Below are 19,969 nucleotides of genomic sequence, written 5' to 3'. Positions count from 1 at the left end.
TATTCCATGACGAGTTTCCATGGACAGTTTTGTATCACCCCAGTGAGATAGCTATATTTATGTTTTCATTCTGTTTTATTTTCCATTCCATGATGAGATATGCCATGGACATTATTGTACCACTTTGGTCTCATAGGTCCATTGGGTCTCATAGGCCCATTGGGCAATCAGGGCACCGACCACGCTCCCAGGGAGTCACCACTGATAGAGCAGTTATCTTATGTCGTGCTTGTCGGCCACGCCCACCAGGATCCCGACCACGGCATCCTCACCATCACCAGATCAGAGCCATTATTGCTCGGCATCGGAGGCGCCTACCTCGCTTCTACGACCTCTCCATTCTAGACAGCCCCATGGCGGAGATACTTGATCTAAGGAGAGGGCAACACTTCAACTGATCAGCATACACGGATCAACTTGATATACATTTTTCAATATTTTCCAGTATTTTCTACTCAGTATCATCTCGGAGTCTTACAGTTCTGTTCTTATAACTGTAGGACAATCAGTTTATTGTACTTTTTAGTCTCATTATTTAGTTGTTCTCTTTGATGAGACACCAACTTCACATGTACTCTCAGTTTTGGTCTCATAGGCCACTATGGCCTCTTAGAGACGTTAATATATCATTTCATTTCATTCATCTCTCTCTCTCTCTCTCTCTCTCTCTCTCTCTCTCTCTCTCTCTCATTGCGTGAAGCTACGTACCCCCCCCCCTCCTCTGTTCGCACTGCGCATTGGTGGTCCTAGTTGCTGCTTTCTACCGCGCTATGCCTTTGTTGCCCCGCTTCTGCCCCCCAGTTTCCAGCCCACAGACGCCCTTTTGCCGCGCTGCGCCCTTTGCCATGCTGCGCCTCCCAGTATACTATGAGATCCGCGAGAGGTTTCACTGTCTATTTCATGAGGGATTCGGACCACGAGCTGCTCTGGACCTACCTCGCCCGAGAGGAGTTACCTCAGACCGAGCCTCTGCACTCCACCGTGCTCGACGCCCTCGACCCACCCGTCGGCCACGATCACCTCATCAGCTCCAGATCCACGACATGCTCCACCGCCATCGAGCTACCTTTCCACGCAACATAGCTGAGGGAGACCTCTCGGCCATACTCGTCAGCCCCATGCTTGAGATTTTGGAGAGTGGTATACCATCTACTCGGAGCTGATGTTGCTCCCATGTTTTTATGTTCTTAGTATTCCATGAGGAGTTTCCATGGACAGTTTCGTATCACCCCAGTGAGATAGCTATATTTATGTTTTCTTTCTGTTTTATTTTCCATTCCATGATGAGATATGCCATGGACATTATTGTATCAACTTGGTCTCATAGGCCCATTGGATCTTTAGTAGACGCCTAATATATCTTTCTTTCTTTCTTTCTTTCTTTCTTTCTTTCTCCTTGCAACCATGGAGCAGCATGATCCACCATAGCCCTGATTTCACACAAATGTAATACCCTAAGGTATTAATGTCACCTAGACTAATGTGCATGGGCACACATGGATGTTAGATTACATAGACCTAGTTTGGCGACCTCACCCCGTATACATGGATCTTCTAGAGCTGCGCAAACAAAACGCAACATATTTTATTCTCCAGTCCTACAAGGCTTTTATGGCAGCATAGTGCCCCCTCCCTTTGTACGATTACATATTACTTATTAATAGAAGTCTCTTTTCTGAAAAAAAAAATGCAAAACATTCTAAATAACCTAGCTTGAGATTATAAGAAAATGATATGGCAAAACTATCAAAATAATATTTAACTTCATATGGCACATACTCTGCTGGCTTTTACCTTCGCATCAAGAGGATAATCTTCAGCACTAAATTTGACCTTAGACATCATTATCACAGCTTCAATAAACTCTCGAAAAATATATTGTCGATTCTGTAATATGGCATGAGAACACATCAGCTTGCCATGCAACTTTGCAAGACAAGGCTCCTTTTACTTAATCCATAAAACCACAAAGGAAAAGAAATTCACAATAACATGATGCAAAAGTAAACAAATTCTACTAAGATTTTTTTGTTGTTCATGTTGTTGCCCGAAAGCTGTAACTCAAGTGCTTGTGTTACTCCAGGTCTATTAAAAGGCAGGCCTTGGCTACGAACCTTGGCACCTTAAACATTTTTTTGCAAAAAGGAGACTTCTATTAAGTATGAATAGACCACACAAAATCATGACTGAAAGCTGGAACAAAACAAGACCTGATCCAGGTTTGGAAAACCAACCAAGAAGGTTTTTTTAGCAAGGACCATCAACTCTCAAATTCTTTAGTCCAGAACCCTACTGAACCTGTCAGCACACCACTTCTGACTGTCAGCTAACTCCTACCTGGCTCAGCTGACCCAAATCCTTCCACTCATGTGTCCTTTGACTCTTACAAATCCCTAGACACCCAGAATCCACAATGATCGAGCCTTACAACTCCTAATCTGACAACAGATGACTCTGTTAAATACCCTCCAGTCCAAAAATTGTATGACACAAAACCGCGAGCTCCCCGAACTGCGCCCCTCCTTCCTCCATCGCTTGAATCGTTCCCTTCCGCCTCTGCCTTCGCTTCCCTCCCTCATCGCTGCCCCCTCCTTCTTCCTCGTTTTTCCTGAGCTCCCCGATCTGCGCCCCTCCTTCCTCCATCGCTGCGCTCCTCCTTCCTGCATTGCCTGAATCATTCCTTCCGCCTCTGCCTTCGCTTCCCTCCCTCATCGCTGCCCCCTCCTCCTTCCTCGTTTTTTCCTCCGCTGCGCCATTTCGCTTCTCTTCCTGCTTCGCCCCCTTTCCTCCTCCGCCTCCCCTCCTTGCCTTTGCCCGCCCTAGCCCTCCTGTTCATCGTATCGCCTCCCCTCCTCTAATCACCTCCCATCCTTCCTCAGCGTAGCGCTGTTGTGCTGCCCCTCCCCCACCCCTCTTCGCCTTTAAAATATCAGCCTCTCCCCTTGCTTCCCTTTTTCTTTTTGTTGTTTCCTTTTCCACCCTCCTTTCCTTTCCTCCGCCTCAACGCCTTCCTCTTCCCCTTGGTTTGGATTGCTCCTCATCCGGGTTCAAGTCGGCCTTTTTCTTCGATTAGCATCATGGCTAATCATTCTCCCTCGGCCGGGCGAACCATTGTTTTCTCCGAAGCCGAGCTCGCGGTCCTCTACGCCGAAATAGAGAAAGACTCCAAAACGACCCTCATTGCCAAAATCTTTGGATCTCACCCGTCCCGTCTCCAGGCTCGGGATTGGGTCCTGGCGGCTCTGCCCTCCGACCTCGCTTTACACTTTTGAGATGTCAGGTTGCTTCGAAGAGGTTTCTTCCAAGTGGATTTTGATTCTGAGGACGCAACCTTAGAGGTTTTGAAGGGCAGTCCTTTGCCATTGGGCCCGAGGAAGATATTTTTTCTTCCCTACTCCAGCTATTTTGACCCTATTGAGGAAGACCAGAACCGCTTCCCGATTACTCTCAGATTTCCAGGTCTTCCGCGCGCATATTGGCCTATGTTAGAGGCCATCGGGTCTGCCTTTGGGCTTGTTCTTCAAGTGCCCCCCCTTCACGCCTTGCCGACATCTTCTGCCCAGGTGGTCACTGCCTCGGCGGATGCTGTCCCCAGGGTCATGGTTCTTGCCCGTGACATTGAGCTCTTTGAGGACTGTGTTTTGCTTCCAGGCCCTTGTGGCCCTTTGAAGCAACGTATGGAGATTGCAGGTAAACCCGATCAGTGCCGGGTTTGTCACCAACAGGGTCACTTTGCTCGAGATTGTCCTCGGGCTCGAGGTCGCAGAAGGCCTCATAAGCGTGCCTCTCAAGCGCCACCTCCCTTGGTTCCTTCTCGTCCTTCAGTCCGTCAGGTAGGGCGTGCTGTCTCACACGCCCGCCCCCCTGGTGCGATTGATGGGAAGGCTTCCTCGGATCATGTACAGATAGATGATGTTTATGGTCAGAGGGATGTGTCAGCTGATGCATCTTTGCAGAGAGATGATATTTCTGATCAGGATGATTTTGTGGAGTCCTCTCTACTTGGAGGGGGCGATATGCAGGATGTTCAGCACAGTGGGGATCATGTATTGCAGGATGTTCAGCATGATGCCATTGCCCTTGATGCCCCGCAGGGTGAACAGGTTTCTCGTACATATGCAGGCACGGTGCAGGGCCTCGGACAAGGGCATGTCAGTGGACTTTGCCTTGTGGATTTTACCGTCCTCCAGCATTATGAGAGGCGTCCTCTGGCTGCCCATCGTCTTCTTAGATCCGGGGTTAAACCCTCTTCTCTTCCATGAGAATCGTCTCATGGAATGTTCAGGGCCTTGGAGGGCTTCCCACCCGTGGTAGGAAGCGCCTTCTGAAGGACCAGCTTCACCCTACTGTTACAGGAGGGTCTATGGATGTGCTTTTGTTGCAAGAACACAAATTGGATAGATCTCACTGTGGCAAAACTGGTAAGATGCTTTCTGGCCACTCCTTCTGGTCCTCGGCAGTTGGGACTAGAGGGGGTGTTTGTATTTCAGTGGCAGCATCTATTATACCTCATGTTATTGGGCACAGTGTTATCATCCCTGCTAGAGCGCAGTGGATATTGATCATGCATGAGGGTCAGAAATTGGGAATTTTGAATATCTATGCACCTAACGTGAGAGGTGAAAGGGTGGCCTTTTGGGACACCGTTACAAATGTCATTCCCCAGGTTGATCATTGGATAGTGGGAGGAGATTTTAATATGGTTGAGCAACCTTCTGACAAGAAGGGTGGACGCGAAGGGGGTTTACACCCTTTGGAGCGAGCCTCATGGGAGAGGTTCACGCTCTCCTTTTTTGGCAGGGATTGCTGGACTGAGGATGACTTCCAGAGAAGGCCAAACTCCTTATCTTTCTCTTGGCATAACCGCAGGAGTGGGGATGAGAGCATCTTTGCACGTCTGGATAGGTTTGATGTGGATGATTGGTCCTTGGACAGAGGAGGCACCATTGCTATTATGCTTGGCACCACCAAATCCGATCATTGCCCCGTCGTTTTGTGTCTCAGGGAGCTTGGGGCTCGCTCGGCCTCTCCCCGTATCCGTATCCATGACTCTCTTTATCTAGATGCTGACATTTCCCTTGAGATCAGAGAGATATGGAGATCTTGTGACGGTCCTAATCCTCGTCATAATATTGCGCTAGCTCTTGAGAGGACCAGCCATCATTATCATAGCATTGCCTTGTCTAAGAAGAAGGAGGTTCTGGACAAGGAGAGAGCTATTAGGCGTAGGATTGTTGCTCTTCAGAGGGAACATGAAAAGCATCCACATGCGACTTGGATTACAGACCTCTTGACCACAGTTAGAGCAAAGCTGCAGTTGGCCATGGACAAGAGGGCTGAGTTTGCCTTTCATGCGAACGAGGCCTTTTGGACTCAGATGGGTGGCAGATGCAACAAAGAGTTTTTTTCAGCACACAGGCCTTCCCGCAGGGACTCTGTGAGGTACTTGCAAGATTCGCAGGGTGAGGTTCAGATTGAGCCTGATAAGGTGAGGGATATTGCTTCAGAATTTTCTCGGTCTTTGTTGACTGCAGAGGTGCCCTCCCCTGAGAGAGATGTGGCACGGCAGAAAGTTTGGGAGTGCATGCCCAGGCTCATTACAGATGCTATGTGTTCGTCCCTGGATGCCCCTTTCTCGAAGGATGAATTCCTTCACGCACTGCATGCTCTTTCCAGTGGTTCATGCCCCGGGGATGATGGTCTTTCTCCCACCTTCTTTATTCTTTTTTGGGATCATATTGGAGAGCTTGCACTGTTGCCCTTTAGGAAATGTGGTTGTCGGGTATGATGCCTCCATACCTCACGGAGGGGCTGATTCACCTTATCCCCAAGAGTGGGGACAAAACTGACATCAAGCAATGGAGGCCCATCACACTCCTTGGATCTGCATATAAAATCTTAGCTAAAGCCTTGAGTATAAGGTTGCAGCCGATTCTCTCCAAAGGACTATCCATGATACCCAGAATGGGTTCCTCCAAGGAAGGAGTATATTTGATAACATCTTTTCTTTCTGGGAAGCTGTCGAGTGGGCAAAGGCTAGTCAGCAGCCTCTTGCCATTCTTTTGCTTGATTTTGAAAAAGCTTATGACAGTGTGGATTGGGATTTTTTGGAGAGCACTATGGCACACATGGGGTTTTCCCAAAACTGGATCAGAGGTGTGTCTTGCCTATACAGGGAGGCTCATAGCAGTGTTTTAGCCTGTGGGGGGGCGTGGTGAGCGTTTTCAGATTTCCCGTTGAGTGAGGCAGGGCTGTCCCCTCGCCCCTTTACTGTACCTCATTGTAGCTGAGGCTATGAGCAAGTTTCTTCGAGCTGCCCCTGGTGTTGTGGGTCTCAGGCTGCCTTTATGTACGGAGGAAGAGTTTTTGGACTCTGAGTTAGCAGATGATACGGCGTTGTTCCTTGAGGCTTCAAATGCTTGTTTATGTGCTTTCCGGACAGCCTTGGAGGCCTTTTGTTTGGCAGCACGAGCTACTATCAATTGGCATAAGTCAATTGGTTTTTGGATCAGTGATTCTCCTCTTGCAGATTGGGGTACAGATGTTGGTTTTACTTGGATTGAGAGAGGATGCTCTGCTAGATACCTTGGTTGTCACGTGGGCGTTGAGATCTCCCCTGCATACCAGTCTGCTCCTGTGCTCTTAAGCATTCAAAGCAAACTCCATCACTGGAGTAGGAGGAAGCTCGACTTGGCCTCTAGAGCTTTGGTGATAAACCAAGTTTTGCTAGCCACGACTTGGTTTATCGCTTCGTGCTGGATTTTTCATAGAGCTGCATTGGACAGCTTCGTCGCCTTATTCGGAACTTTCTTTGGTCAGGGCTTGATGGAAATGCACACACCAGGGCTAGAGTTCCTTGGGAAACCATTATCAGGCCCAAGCAGGAAGGGGGATTGAATATCATTGACCCTGAGGTGCAATGTAAGGCTTTGCTGTGTAAGCTGGTTGTTAGGGGCTTTCTTCCAGGCTCTGAGCCGTGGAAGGACTTTCTCATGCAGCAGATCAGGAAGTGTGTCCCTGTTCGCGGAGGTGACTGGACTCTCAGCTCACGCTTTATTTTTTCGGACGCAGTTGACCGCTCCCCTTCATCCCCCCTGGTTAGGTCCCTCCTACGGGCCTGGGACTGCATGAGGAGTTTTTTGGTACACATTCCCCCGCGTTCAGCAGAGGAAGTTAACCGGCAGCCCATTCTGTGGAATGATTTGATCTTAGATGTGCATGGTAGGCCTCTTGGGGCTACTAGAGCCTCACCGAGGTACAGAGATTGGATCTCACGCAACATTTGAGAGGCTCTAGTCGGAGGATTGCACAGATTGACGCAGCCATTCCCAACCACTGGATTACTCGATCTTTCTTGGAAGACCTGGGATGATCACAGAGAGTGTTAGCCTTTGGTTGTATGGTGGCTGCCCTATCAGACATTTGCATTGGGACCCCAGTGAGTGGGTGTGGAAGGATGCTTGTAACCCCTTGAAAAGCATGCCTTTTTTCAGTTATACGGTGCGGAATGCCAGACATCTTATCTTGGGACACATTCAGAGTGTCCCTACTCTTAGACCCCATTGGGAATCTTACGGCATTTCGACTGACATTCAGAGGGTTTTTTGGCGGAGATTGTGGCATTCTTATAGGATGCCACAGATTTCCTCCTCTATCTAGGTTTCTCTTCATGGTGGTCTGGCCACCAATCAATGGCGGTCAGTTTACTGGTGCTTGCCCAACATGCCCTAGATGTGCAGGAGTTTCGGAGTCAGTTTACCATTGTTTATGGGAATGCAGGGAAGCACAGAGGGTTTGGTCTGCGATTGCTCACCTCTTTGGTAGGATTAAGAGGGATGCTATCATTTCTTTTGATTCTATCATTTGGTTGACACAGTCTGGGCCACAGCTAAGATTCGAGGGGACTGACTGTGTTAGGCAAGGAGTTGCTCGACAGTGTTGTCTTTAGGATTTGCCACTTTCACACTTTGTCCCTCCGGCATAGAGGTTAGACAGTTCTTGGGAGATTATTGCTAGCACCTCAGCCTGGAATATTGTCATGTGCACAGTGTGTATCTACCGTGTGCTATACACATGCAAGACTAGTTTCGAGGCTTGGGGAAGCTTGGAACTAGGCAGGCTGATTGACGAGCTGAGTTAGGGAAATACTAACGGGCGGGCACCCAAGTATGGACGGGCGGGCGCCCAAGTGTGGATGCCCGATGACCCGCCAAGAGCCTATAGAAGGGTGGCCAAGGTTAGTTATTATATTATAGAGAGTCTCGCGAGTTTGTGAGAGCTCTATGGTCTCGGAGCCTGGATCTAGTGTAGACGTGCACCTGCTTTGTGCAGCCGAGGCCGGCAGCAGTCTCGAGGCCCGCGAGGGCAGCTTCGTGGCGGTATGGGACGTCGCGAGGAGGAGATTGGTCGGTACATTATCCTAGTTAGCTCAACTTGTGGCTCGATGGGGACAGCCAAGACTGTGGGCTCGCCCACGGCTGTCATGGTTGGGAGGTGAGTCAGGCTTGCACCCCCTTGCTTGTTTGTTTGTTCGTTTGTTTGCAGGATTCGAGTTTCGAACCAAGATCGATCACGAGGGGATCCGTGGGGATTTGACAAACAAACGAACAAACAAACAAGCAAGGGGGTGCAGGCCTGACTCACCTCCCAACCATGACAGCCGTGGGCAAGCCCACAATCTTGGCTGTCCCCACCAAGCCACGAGCTGAGCTAACTAGGATGACGTACCGACCAATCTCCTCCTCGCGACGTCCCATACCGCTACGAAGCTGCCCTCGCGGGCCTCAAGACTGCTGTCGGCCTCGGCTGCGTAAAGCAAGTGCACGTCTGCACTAGATCCAGGCTCCGAGACCATAGAGCTCTCACAAAACCGCGCGACTCTCTATAATACAATAACTAACCTTGGCCACCCTTTTATAGGCTCTTGGCCGGTCATCGGGCGTCCACACTTGGGTGCCCACCCGTTAGTATTTCCCTAACTCAGCTCGTCAATCAGCCTGCCTAGTTCCAAGCTTCCCCAAGCCTCGAAACTAGTCTTGCATGCGTATAGCACACGGTAGATTTACACTGTGCACATGACATACTCCCCTTCCTCTAAGAGCTCACTCCTGAGTCACTAAAAAGCCAGGGTAATCTCTCTGAAGAGTAGTCAATGTCTCCCATGTAGCGTCCTCCTCAACACGATCCTTCCACTTGATCTTGTATTCCGTGATAAGCGTATTACGTAATCGTCGTTCACGAAATCCAAGAATCTTTTCAGGTTCGTGCGGAACAAATGTCATTTCCTGGACATCTATGATTTCTTGAGGAGTAACTAACTGATCTGCTCCACCCAGTACTTCCTTAAGTCTACTGACATGAAATACAAGATGAACTTTCACATGAGAAGGCAAATCCAATTCATATGCAACTGAACCAATCCGTCGTGTAACACGAAATGGTCCACAGTATCTAGGGGATAATTTCGGAGATCTACCTGTCCGTAAACTCTCGGAATCTTTCGGAACTCGCAAATACACCATCGTTCCTTCAGAGAAAAAATCTGATTCACTCTTTCAGTCTGGCCATCAGATTGAGGATGATCTGAGGAACTCAAATTCAAAGTTGTTTCCAACTTCTCAAAAACAAGTTTCCAAAAATCACTCGTAAACCTATCACTGACTATGTCCTACGGTAACCCGTAGAGTCTAAACAATTGCTCGATAAACTGCCGAGCTAATTACGTAGCTGTAATAGTCTTCCGGGTCGGTAAAAATCTAGCCATTTTTGTCAAGCGATCTAGCACGACCCAAATAGAGGCCTTGATGTGTTCTTGGCAATCCGGTAATAAAATCCATGGAAATACTTTCCCATTTATTACCTGGGATTTGCAAATGATGCAACAACCCAACCTGTCTAAAGCGTTCAGCTTTATTTGCTTGACAAATTTGACACTTGAGAACATAATCTTCTACATACCCTTTCATCTTCGGCCAATAAAAAGTGTGTTTCACTAATGATAGTGTCCTGTGTACCCCAGGGTGTCCAACAGAAGGGGCATCATGACACTCCTTAAGAATCTTGGACCTAATGTCCGGGATCTGTGGTACACAAATTTTGTCATTACGGAATAGCAAACCATTCCGAATCATCCACTGGCCTCCTGCAACCTGAATAGTAGACTGCTCAGTCACCGAGTCTTGGTCAATCAATGAGCTCCCATCCTGGATCTTCTGCCAAAATGGACCAAAATAACTATCAGTCCTGCAAAGCCCTCTCAATGACTGAAATAAGTCAGTAGAAATCTCGGTGAACGACAAAGTATTCACCTCTCTAATCCGACTAAGCGCATCTGCAATATTATTCATGGACCCTTTCCGATAACGGATCTCAAAATCAAAATCTTGCATTAACTCCACCCAACGAGCTTTCCTTCCTCTCAAATCATCCGCATCACACACATACTTGATTGACTGATGATCAGTCAATACCACAAACTTGGAGCCATATAAATAATGTCTCCAAACCTTGAGAGCATGAATCACAGCATAAAGCTCCTTCTGAAGGGTTGGCCAACGAGATTGAGTGTCGTCTAGCTTTTTACTTTCAAAAGCAACCGGTCTACCATCTTGAAATAGAGCAGTCCCGATAGCATAGTCACTGGCATCAGTTTCAAGAACATAAGGCCGACTAGGATCAGGTAATGCTAAGATAGGTGCTTCCTTGACTTTATCTTTCAAAAGTCTGAAGGCAGTGATAGGCTGATTTGACTTACGTCCACGACCTTTCAATAAGTCGGTCATCGGTAGTGTGAGCTGAGAGTACTCCCGTACAGATTTCCGAAGAAAAACTACAAAACCGAGAAAAGAACGAAGTTGTTTCACTGTTCGCGGTATAGGCCAGTCCAAAACCTTCTGAACTCGGTCATAGTCAATGCTCAATCCATCTCTAGTGATCTTGTGTCCCAAGTAAATGATGTCGGTCATAAAGAACTCACATTTACTCAACTTAGCATATAGTCGATTCTGTCTTAAAATAGATAAGACAATCGTGAGGTGTCTGACATGATCCTCAAGAGTACGACTATAAATCAAAATATCATCCAGGAACACCACCACAAATTTTCCCAAATGTTCACGAAAAAGATCGTTCATCATTTTGCTGGAGAGTGGCTGGAGCATTGGTTAACCCAAAAGGTAATACGAGAAACTCGTAATGGCCATACCTAGTCCGAAAGGCGGTTCTTTCGACATGCCTTTCATGAATACATATCTGGTGATAACCAGTACGTAAATCTATCTTCGTGAAATATTTCGCTCCTGCTAACCAGGCAATCAGGTCATCTGATCTAGGGAGAGGATAACGGTTCTTAATGATCAGCTTGTTCAATCTTTTGTAATCTATACACATTCTCCAAGTATTGTCCTTCTTTCTCCTAAGCAACACAGGTGCACCCCAAGGTGATTTACTTGGACGGATCTGGCCCATCCTCAAATAATCTTCGAGTTGTTTAGCCAACTCATCTTCCTCAACTTGGCTCATCCTATAAGGTGGAATACTCACAAGATGAGCACCAGGGATCAAGTCAATACGATGATCTACTGCCCGTTCAGGTGGTAAACCCGATGGCAGTTCCTTAGGAAATACATCTTGAAATGAATCAAGCATCTTTTGTAATTCTTTGCTTTCAAACACACTTAATTCATTTACATCCATGGAAGGGATGACAAAAGAATAAAGTGGAATCAATACACAATGGAAAGCGGTATACAAAGAAGAATCCATTATATTTCCAAAATCAATTATATTTACAAGAGGTCCCTGAGAAGGATGAATACAATCACCTAAAATACTATACTTGGTGTCCCTATGCTGAAAAGAAAAAATATGACTAGACCAATCTATCTCGACGTCAAGAGTCTTAAACCACTCAATCCCTAATAACAAGTCTACATTTTCCAGATGCATAACATAGCATTCCAGAGTATCTTTGTAGTCCTGAATCTGGATTGGAAGCATCTCCACCTTGCGATCCCATGGGAGACATTGACTACTCTTCAGAGAGATTACCCTGGCTTTTTAGTGAGCTCTTAGAGGAAGGGGAGTATGTCATGTGCACAGTGTGTATCTACCGTGTGCTATATGCATGCAAGACTAGTTTCGAGGCTTGGGGAAGCTTGGAACTAGGCAGGCTGACTGACGAGCTGAGTTAGGGAAATACTAACGGGCAGGCACCCAAGTATGGACGGGCGGGCGCCCAAGTGTGGACGCCCGATGACCGGCCAAGAGCCTATAAAAGGGTGGCCAAGGTTAGTTATTATATTATAGAGAGTCTCAGGAGTTTGTGAGAGCTCTATGGTCTTGGAGCCTGGATCTAGTGCAGACGGGCACCTGCTTTGTGCAGCCGAGGCCGGCAGCAGTCTCGAGGCCCGCGAGGGCAGCTTCGTGGCGGTATGGGACGTCGCGAGGAGGAGATTGGTCGGTACGTCATCCTAGTTAGCTCAGCTCGTGGCTCGGTGGGGACAGCCAAGACTGTGGGCTCGCCCACGGCTGTCATGGTTGGGAGGTGAGTCAGGCCTGCACCCCCTTGTTGTTTGTTTGTTCGTTTGTTTGCAAGATTCGAGTTTCAAACCAAGATCGATCACGAGGGGATCCGTGGGGATTTGACAAATATCTGGAAGGCTAGATGCACCGAGGCTATTGAGGGTACTCCCGTTTTTGTTTCTCAGTGTCTTTGCAGGATTTGGAGTGATATTATTCACACCATCATGGCTACCTGGGCCAGAATCCAGGGATCTTCGAGGGCTGCGGAGAGGAAGCGCGGCCAGGTTATGAGAGAGTGGGACATTGGTATCTTTTTCACGTCCTCTCATTCGGGACCCTATTGGCAGCACAGGGCTCCTGATTGGTTGAGATCTCCACCTTTCTTGGTGTGACATCTCCATTTTGTAAAATTTTTTCATACTTAATAGAAGTCTCCTTTCTAAAAAAAAAAAAGGAAAAAAAAAATGTATGACTGGCCCTGTCAGAATATGCAGCAGAAATGACAACCAAACTTGGGTAGACAAGAGCAAGTAGACTGCAGAAAATAATCAGCACAAGAAACACAGAGAGATAGGTGTGTAAACTCTTCTCTATACACAAGATCCCGAAAAGCTGAATGAGGAAGTGGTGGGGGCTGAGGGGCAATATATACAACTCCATGAGGGCAGTCGGCCAGCTATAGATAGTGCCCACGACTGAGAAAAACCCCACGACTGATAAAATAGCAGTCGGCCAGCAGCCTGATGCCCACGACTGGTGCAAGAGCAGTCGGCCAGCAGCCCAGATGCCCACGCCTGAAGAAAGTCCAGTCGGCTAGCATTGGGGTGCTCCTGGCATCACCTGGCAACCCTCCCACCACTAGGAATAAATGGGAAGAATAGGGAAAAAATACGGGGAGTGTGGAAAAATGATATACGGGCGGGCACACCCACAACAGAGGCCCTGGTGTATACAAATAGACAGGAGATGACTTCTAACAGGCCCTGACAGACCTCTAATTGTCAGACTTGACTCAAACAGCTTCCTCTCAATCCAAAAAGGCTAGTTTTACCCTTCTACACCTTCAACTGACTGATCCTGTTGGTCAGCTGACTAATCTTGATGTTCAACTGACCATGTCTGACACTACTACCTTTCAGCTGACACCACTTGATTCAGCCCTTGATTGAGTAGACTTCAGATTTTCACTCACAATTGATTTTCCTCAACAATTTCAATCAAAACAACATATTCACCCCAACTAAAACACCAAATCACAAAACTTTATCATCCATTTACAAAGGATTCAAGCCCAAACACACTGTCTTCTGCATGTAGATAAAACCAAACTACTCTCAACAACCCTGAGACCCTGCGCTCAAACAAAAGTGAGAAACAAGAGAACGGAGAGAACCTCCACAGCTCCAAGCTTGCTTGATGGACTCTGCAGCCACCTCTACAGCTCTTCTTCTTCAAACAGAAATCAACAGTTGAACAAAGACTTGAGTAGCACCAAGTTCCAACAGAGGTGCAAACATGGACCCTAGGCTTGCCTCTGCAACCTTCAAATGATCTCCTGACTCTCAAGCACTCCCTTTGCTCAAGTCTTGCCCAAACTTGCTTCTCTCCTCTCTGTGCGCTCTCACGTCGTCCTCTCAAATGGATTCTCCCAAAGCTTTCCTCTATTCCTCGATCTCCTGCGAAAAGCCCCTTTCATAGATGAAACCCAAAAACACTACTCTTCCTACCTTCCTAACAAGAAACTGCCACTTCTTGCCGTCAAACTCCATGTGCATCTTCGTATCTTCATGCACAGTTCCCTTTTAGTAAGTATATGGCCTTTCTATTTGCTGGTCACATTGCTTTCATACTACCTTGGCCGACACTTTTTGTAGGCCCCACATTCTAGACTAGCATATGCTCACATCATTTTTCTACAATTTGCCTTCTCCTTCCCTAGGCTTCTTCGTGTCATGATTCCATTGGGCTCAGAAAACCTCTCACATGGTCTCCTCACCCTTGCCTCCTATTGCTGCCCCCAGCCCTTGCGTTGCCGGCCCCGGCCCTATGCGCTCTCGCCTTCTCCTACACCCTTGTCCCCTATTGCCGCCCTCTTCCTTTGCAGTACCCCCCGTCTTCATCTTCTTGTGCGCACCCCACCCACCTTCTCCATTATCCTCCCACCTTTGCCTTGCTGCCTCCCCATTCACTTGACCCTCCGCTTGTATGCCCCTTTAGAGCCGCCTCCTTCTGTTCTTCGCCCCCTCTCGCCAAGGTTGGGGAAGATACTCCTTCCTAAGACCAAGAAAGAAAATTGTAACTGGGAAGCTAGGGGGTTGGATGCTAGGTCAAAGCCATTCTACCACCTCACAAAGGAGGCCTAGGCCGTTTGCATTGTGACGGGGCTCGGTCGCATGACTCGATCCGATGTTGTAGTAGTTGAATCAAACTCCACCTGGTAGTATCCATGTCCAAGAGCATGAATATCATCAATCTTTCCCGGCTCACCAATGAGGCCAGTGTGCAGAATATCCCTAAGTGCCAAGCGGCTACCCACAATCTTGCAAACTAAGGTGGAGGCCTCTAGGGAGGCAACTATCAATGTGAGGAGCTTGAGGTCAACTTTGGAAAAAAGTGGGCAAGGGACGACGGCCTCGGCCATGGATGACAGAGCGGCTGCCATGGAGTCCTCTTATAGGGTGAAGACCAAAAGTGCCTACTCTTGCCGATGAAGAACAACGCGGGGACCAAAACACTTGCACAAAGAGAAGAGGGGCAATTGAGACGAGGGAGGGGCTGGAGAGAACCGTAGGAAAGGGGGGTGGCAAAGAGGCGACTGACGGTGCACACGGTGAGAGGCATAGTTGTTACGAGGTGCGCCTCTAACGGTTAGAGGCGTTCGAGGCGTACGACTGCCTGATCGAGGCGTCCACCAAATTTTTTTATTTTTATTTTTGGCTGGTTTGAGCCTTTAGACGGGGGCTTTATGGGCCCAAGGCAACCCCTCTCACACACACACTCTCTCTCCCTCCCTCCCTTAAGCCTTTCTCAAGACCCAAAGTTCAAAGTTCAAACTTCAAACACACTAGGATGATGACGTTTTTTATACCCACTTTTGGAGCTCTCTCTATACTCTACCGGTTCATTTCATTTTACTTTGTACCCTTGAATCTTGATGATGTATCCAGATGATGTATCCAGATGATGATGATGGACTATTTTGGTCTCATAGGTCATTTTGGCCTTTTGCAGACGTTTAATACAGCTTTCTTTCTTTCACACACACACTCTCTCTCCCTCTCATACACACCCTCTCTCCCTCCCTCAAGGCTCATACATACACACTCCAGTTTCTCTCTCTCTCTCTCTCTCTCTCAACTTTCACTACATATATTATATATATCTATCACTATATATATATATATATATATATATATATATATATATATATATATATATATATATATATATATATATATATATATATATAAAACAGACGCCTCTAACACGCCCCTAACATCTCTAAAAAATACGAGTCTTTCGAGGCGCGTACCAAACGCCGCCTCGCAATATTGGTAGAGTTAACGGGAGAATGATGGACACCCCCCCCCCCCCATCGCCGTTTCGGTTCTAGCTCAAACGGCAAGGATTCCCTCTCTTTGCATCATCTCTGAAGTCGTTTCTCATATCATTTCTCTTCCATACCTCGAAGGAGATCCAACTTCCAAGGAGCCTCCCTGGATAGTGCTTCATTTGCCGTAAGATGGGCCATCTTGCTAGAGCATGCCCCCACTCGTCAGTCCAAGCAAGCGCCACAACAATCCGTCCCCCTGGTCCTAGCATAGCTCCTCATCAGGGCCCTTAGGATCCAGAGCACTAGGCCGCGGCCCCTAATGATTCTAGGGTAGCCAAGTGGCATGTCGCCCACCGCCACGCCTCCAAGGAATAGTGGCCCCATCAGGCACGCCATCTTGGCCGATCCCAAAAGGATAGATTATGTTAGAGAACCGTTTTGAGCATTTATCTCAGCAGCCCCCGGATGGTGATGGGACGTCTTGGGACCCGGCGCCACTCCCCCCTTTCTAGAGACCGTTAACTCTTCATAATCCTCTTCCCGAGATGTCAATATACCTCTTAGATCTTCTACCCCTTCCGGAGGAGGCATGGACAACATTTCAAACACGGGGAGTACTCAGCTTGGGAGGAGCTGATTTTGGCTCTGCCGGGACAAGATCCAAGGCACTAACCAAAGTTTGGGCGCAGCCCACAGAGTCTAAGATTTTCGAGATTAGAAGAGAGGTAAAAGCCCCAACCTCTCCAGACTGGACCATTTTTACATTGATGAGTGGGCTTGTGGACGAGGCAGCATGGTTGGCATTCTTGCAGGCACTTCTTTCTCAGATCATACCCCCGTCATTCTTTTCTTGGAGGACCCATGGAGGCAGGACAGACACTCGAGCACCCGTATCCCTTAGTGAACATTCACAATTCCGAGAACTGTAGCACGATTGAGGAGATTTGGGAAAGTCTTGATTTTCACGTCGGTTCAGCCATAGGGGCCCTGGATGCAGGACTTGGAGAGATCACCGGTTTGATACAGGAGGCGGCACAGTGCACACTCACAAAGTTCAAATAGCAAGAGAGGAGTATCTGTCGAAGCATGGCCTCCCTACAACATCTCCAAGAGAATGTCCCAGAGAGCCCGTGGATTGAGGCCCGGGCAAAGCTGAGTTCCATCGAGGAGAGGAGGATGGAGTATAGATATCATGCTCGAGCTTCCTTGTGGACACAGGCTCGAGACAAGGTCATTGGCAATTTCTTTGAGATCACAAGGCCACACAAGTAGAGGGATGGTATCCGCAACTCACATGGCCAGGATGGATCTATTGTTTCAAGTCCCCCTCAGGTTCGAGCCATTGCCAAAGATTTTTTCAGGTCTCTTCTTTTTGTAGCCACCAAGGGTACCCACACTGTATTGGACCGGACCATCTCAAGGCGTCACACTGCCGCACCGTAACACCGTCACACTTGCACAGTGGATCAACCCTACAACAACCATCCCAAAGAATTTGGTGGACTAAATCCAGAAACAAAGGCGCACCACCAACGGATACATGAGAGGTGCACCAACGGATACATGAGAGGTGCACGCATCCACACTAAAATCTGGCATGCCATGTGGGACTCTCGAAACTTGGATTCCTAATATCTCACACTTATCTATGTGTCCTCTGTATGCCCAATACACGATCCCGTGGTAGTCAGGTCAACCCATCCAAGAGTCCTCTCATTACGCTGTTATAGTCCGAAGAGGTTCAATTACGTACCACCTAGGGATCCCCTTCCACTCTTCCCTATGGTAGCCAACCTTGGTACTCCTTCGGCAACAATGCTAGAGGCCAAGCCAACCCTCCTAGCGTAGAACCCCTTTCCACGTGTGTGTGTTTGCAGTCTTCTACCTCAGCAGTCAGAGAAACCCCAAGAACAATATCCAACTTGACTAGTAAAAACATTAACATGATTATACAACACTAGATTTGTATACAATAATCATGTTACAAGTACAAGGAGCCAGTGACTCCATTAAGTGAAAAAGGATCTTGTAGTTGTAGAGCATAAACCACGCAAATATTTTGATCGAATAGATCCTATTACATGCATCCATTCAAACAGACGAACAAAGAGTTAGCCCGTATGTGTCTTGCAGGTGTCAAAGGACCTATTACATGTTATAGATGTCACCCAAAATAGGCTATGGTTTTATGGAGTGATGGGATCATTGCCTTTGATATATATTATATCTAGAATATAGTATTATCCCGAAGTAAGGGGATAATCTACCATGTGGCAGATGCCACCAAGTGATCTCAGTTAGAGAGGTACAATATTGTATCCTATGAAAGATGATTATCATCTGAGTATTCCTAGAAAGAATCAATGAATAACACTAATAATGTTAGGGCAACATCCTATCAAGATGTAAGTATTTGGGTATTTCAGAGGATAGTCCCTAGACAATATCATAACAGTCCAAGTATTGTTCATCCAATTAGACTAGTCCTAGGAGACTTTCAAAAAACTGCATGTGTGTAAAAAGACATAATCACTTCGCACTAGTCCTATGAAATGCATTGTAGTGGCAGCCACCATGCAATCCTCACAGCTATCCTAAATAACCATTCAATTTTTAACAGACCGGAGGGTCAAATTCTGAGATTATACATTATTGTAACGATTTCTTTGAGTTCTGATAAAATTTTCAAGATCTGCCGAGTGTGTTAGCCACAACCATGCAGACCCGTATGCAAGCCATTTGCCGGTTATCATCGTAATACCCAACCATAAGTGGTGTTCCACAATAAGCTTTTGAGGATAAGCCTCAACTTGCCAATAAAAACAGAAATCAGTTTGTATGGTTCCAAAATATGATATTACTTCCGTGGTTAAGGCAACCCAAAAAAACCAGAAATTATAATACCAAATTCGTGTTATTAGCCCTGCTTAACCATCGGTGATCTAGGATCAATACGCACAGAAAAAAAATGTAAAATCAAATGCAAATGGAAGCTACTCTCTAGAGTCTAGACTCTAGAGGAAGCTGCTCTCTAGAGTCTAGACTCTAGAGTCCTGAGTCTTGACTCCTCAAGACTCTTCTATGCTATAGAAATAGCCTTATCCTCCTGAAGCTCATCCTCATGCTCCTCCTCTGGTGGAGCTTCTTCCATGCCATTTGGAGCTTCTTCCATGCCATCTTCATGTGTAGTATGGACTGGATACTACGACATCCCCACTAACGTCATCAGTGCCCAATAGTGGGTGGAAGCCTAAGGATAGCTATTATCTTTTCAGGATCTGGTGCCAAACCTTGGGCAGAGATGATGTGACCTAATAATTTACCAAGAAGTTACACTTGAATGGGTTGAAGCTGCAATATTTCCTTCTTGGGCATCCTGTGGGGTGTGGCCAGCTACCTGAGAGATAGCGCACCAAACTGCCTTCTTGACCTCTCGTTGGGCCTTCAGTTCTTCAATCTCCCTTTTGAGCTGTGCGAGGCCGCTTTCTTCCTTCTGAGTTTTTGCAACTTGAGGGTCTCCAGCTCCATCCTTAGCTTGGACACTAGGTCCAAGGTCGCCACATTGGTGCTAGTATCACCTTCAAAAAGAAGGCCTGCATTCTCCAGTTCAAATTGCTCCAAGGTGGTGGTCAATTTCAAGCCTTCTCGAATCTTTTGCTGAGTGGAGCACGGGAGTGCCTGGGTGACCCACCAGCGCACCATGAACTCTCCTGGGTGTGCCGGTAGTCGGGCGTCCAACACTGTCGTGCGGGTCATTAGCTCATCGACAGTCTCTCCTGGAAGCAATTGCAAAGTGTGGAGGTCTTGGAGCATCATGAACTCTCCTGGGTGTGCCGGTAGTCGGGCGTCCAACACTGTCGTGCGGGTCATTAGCTCATCGACAGTCTCTCCTGG

The 19,969-nt window shown here is 47.4% G+C and overlaps 1 protein-coding gene across 8 annotated transcripts in view; it reads right to left on the bottom strand.

Moving 5' to 3' along the window:
* LOC147638306 (uncharacterized) overlaps positions 1-19,969 on the bottom strand; it is a 71,825-nt gene that overhangs the window by 18,514 nt on the left and 33,342 nt on the right. For 6 of the 8 annotated variants that reach the window (XM_086798224.1, XM_086798226.1, XM_086798225.1 and 3 more), the window contains one exon: positions 1,795-1,887. The exons of the other annotated variants lie outside the window; for them this stretch is intronic. In XM_086798224.1, coding sequence (XP_086654350.1) covers positions 1,795-1,887 — 93 coding nt within the window. The remainder of the gene's footprint in view (positions 1-1,794; positions 1,888-19,969) is intronic. 8 annotated transcript variants of the gene reach the window in all.

Source organism: Cibotium barometz, chromosome 5 (assembly GCF_041138505.1).
Source record: "Cibotium barometz isolate CiBa-2024 chromosome 5, ASM4113850v1, whole genome shotgun sequence".
NCBI classification, from domain to species: Eukaryota; Viridiplantae; Streptophyta; class Polypodiopsida; order Cyatheales; family Cibotiaceae; genus Cibotium; species Cibotium barometz.
This window is presented reverse-complemented; position numbering and strand designations above follow the sequence as displayed.